The sequence below is a fragment of the Pundamilia nyererei genome, unplaced genomic scaffold, assembly GCF_000239375.1.
Source record: "Pundamilia nyererei isolate P.nyererei 1_Seehausen unplaced genomic scaffold, PunNye1.0 scaffold00123, whole genome shotgun sequence".
NCBI lineage: Eukaryota > Metazoa > Chordata > Actinopteri > Cichliformes > Cichlidae > Pundamilia > Pundamilia nyererei.
The window spans coordinates 647,132-648,417 of record NW_005187524.1 but is presented as its reverse complement, the minus strand read 5'-3'; the positions used below and the strand labels follow the sequence as shown (position 1 = coordinate 648,417).

The 1,286-nt window shown below is 43.6% G+C and overlaps 1 protein-coding gene across 1 annotated transcript; it reads right to left on the bottom strand.

The window, feature by feature from the left end:
- Positions 1 to 252: 252 nt before the first annotated feature.
- LOC102195803 (rho-related GTP-binding protein RhoV-like) lies at positions 253 to 1,286 on the bottom strand. Its single transcript, XM_005742734.1, has 3 exons — positions 963 to 1,286; positions 824 to 882; positions 253 to 739 (listed from the first exon to the last, which is right to left on the bottom strand). The coding sequence occupies exons 1-3, from the start codon at positions 1,120 to 1,122 to the stop codon at positions 290 to 292; spliced, it is 669 nt and encodes a 222-aa protein (XP_005742791.1). The 5' UTR covers positions 1,123 to 1,286; the 3' UTR covers positions 253 to 289.

Genomic DNA, 1,286 nt, shown 5'->3' with positions numbered 1-1,286 from the left:
TTTCTTAATCCATTTATTACAAAACTTACCTAGCACACAGAAATATAAATAATAACAACAACAGCCAAAATATGAAACAAGAAACACAAAGGTATAAAGAGAGGAAGTGTAGCTGGCTGAAGTCACCGTTTGTCCGGTTTGTCACATTTCACACAAAAATGGGGATTTTGAGATCAGTTCTTTAAATCCACAGCCCACAATTTGTAGACAGACACTTTGTTTCAAAAAACAAAAATCATGGTTTGTTACGGTCGAGTGAGGATACCCGCTCGGCACTTTGGATTTCAGATCACAAGAATCTAAAGATTTTCCTCCATCCACCATCATAAAGAGACTTTAAACTGTTAAGCAAACTGAGCTTTTTGTATTTAGTGCCACCGTGCTTGTGCTTAATGGCAGCAAATACAGCACAGTCAAAGGCGTCTTTAAGGTTGTGCTGTGTGAGAGCTGAGCACTCCACGTAGTCATGAGCTCTGATCCTGCTCGCGAGCCGTCTGGCCTTGTTAAAGAGTACCGGTCTGGTGCCCCGCTGGTTCAGATGAATGAGGACGTCCACACTGTGTCGAAGGTCTGACTGAGTTCCAACCAGAACGATGGGGGAGATTGGGTTGGCGGCTCGAATCTGTGGGATCCATTTGGAGGTGATATTGTCAAATGAGATGGGGTTGACGAGGCTGAAGCAGAGGATGAAGACGTCCACATGGACATAGCACAGAGAGCGCAGATGGCCAAACATCTCCTGATAGATCAAACATTGAGAGATGAGAAGCACTGGACCCACTTGTCTGTTTAGAAAAAAAAAACTGTGATATGTGATAATTACCTGTCCAGCAGTATCTATCAGCTTAATGTGGGTTGGGATTCCATTCACATGAACTAATCCTGGACGTTAGGTAGAGACAAGCTGGCTTTATTGCTGGGTGAAATATCTGACCTTTAAATAAAACAGCTCCTTCACTTACCTGTGAAAACATCAAATGCAGTTTGCCTGTACTCAGTGTTGTATCCATTGAAGATGTAACTGATAACCATGCTGGTTTTTCCCACTGCTCCATCACCAACCAGCATGCAGCTCACTTCTTCTCTCATTCTGTTTGCTTTATCAGTTCTATGACAGGCCATCTTCCCTTATGTTATCACTGCACTATCTTAGAATCTCAGCAGTGCGAAAGTCTATGCAGGAGTGCAGCACTAATGTAAAACATGTCTTCTTCCACCCCGGGGGCCTGTTAGTGGCAATAAAGGGAGAAGGCCACCTCGATTTGAAAGAACAAAGGCGCCCAATC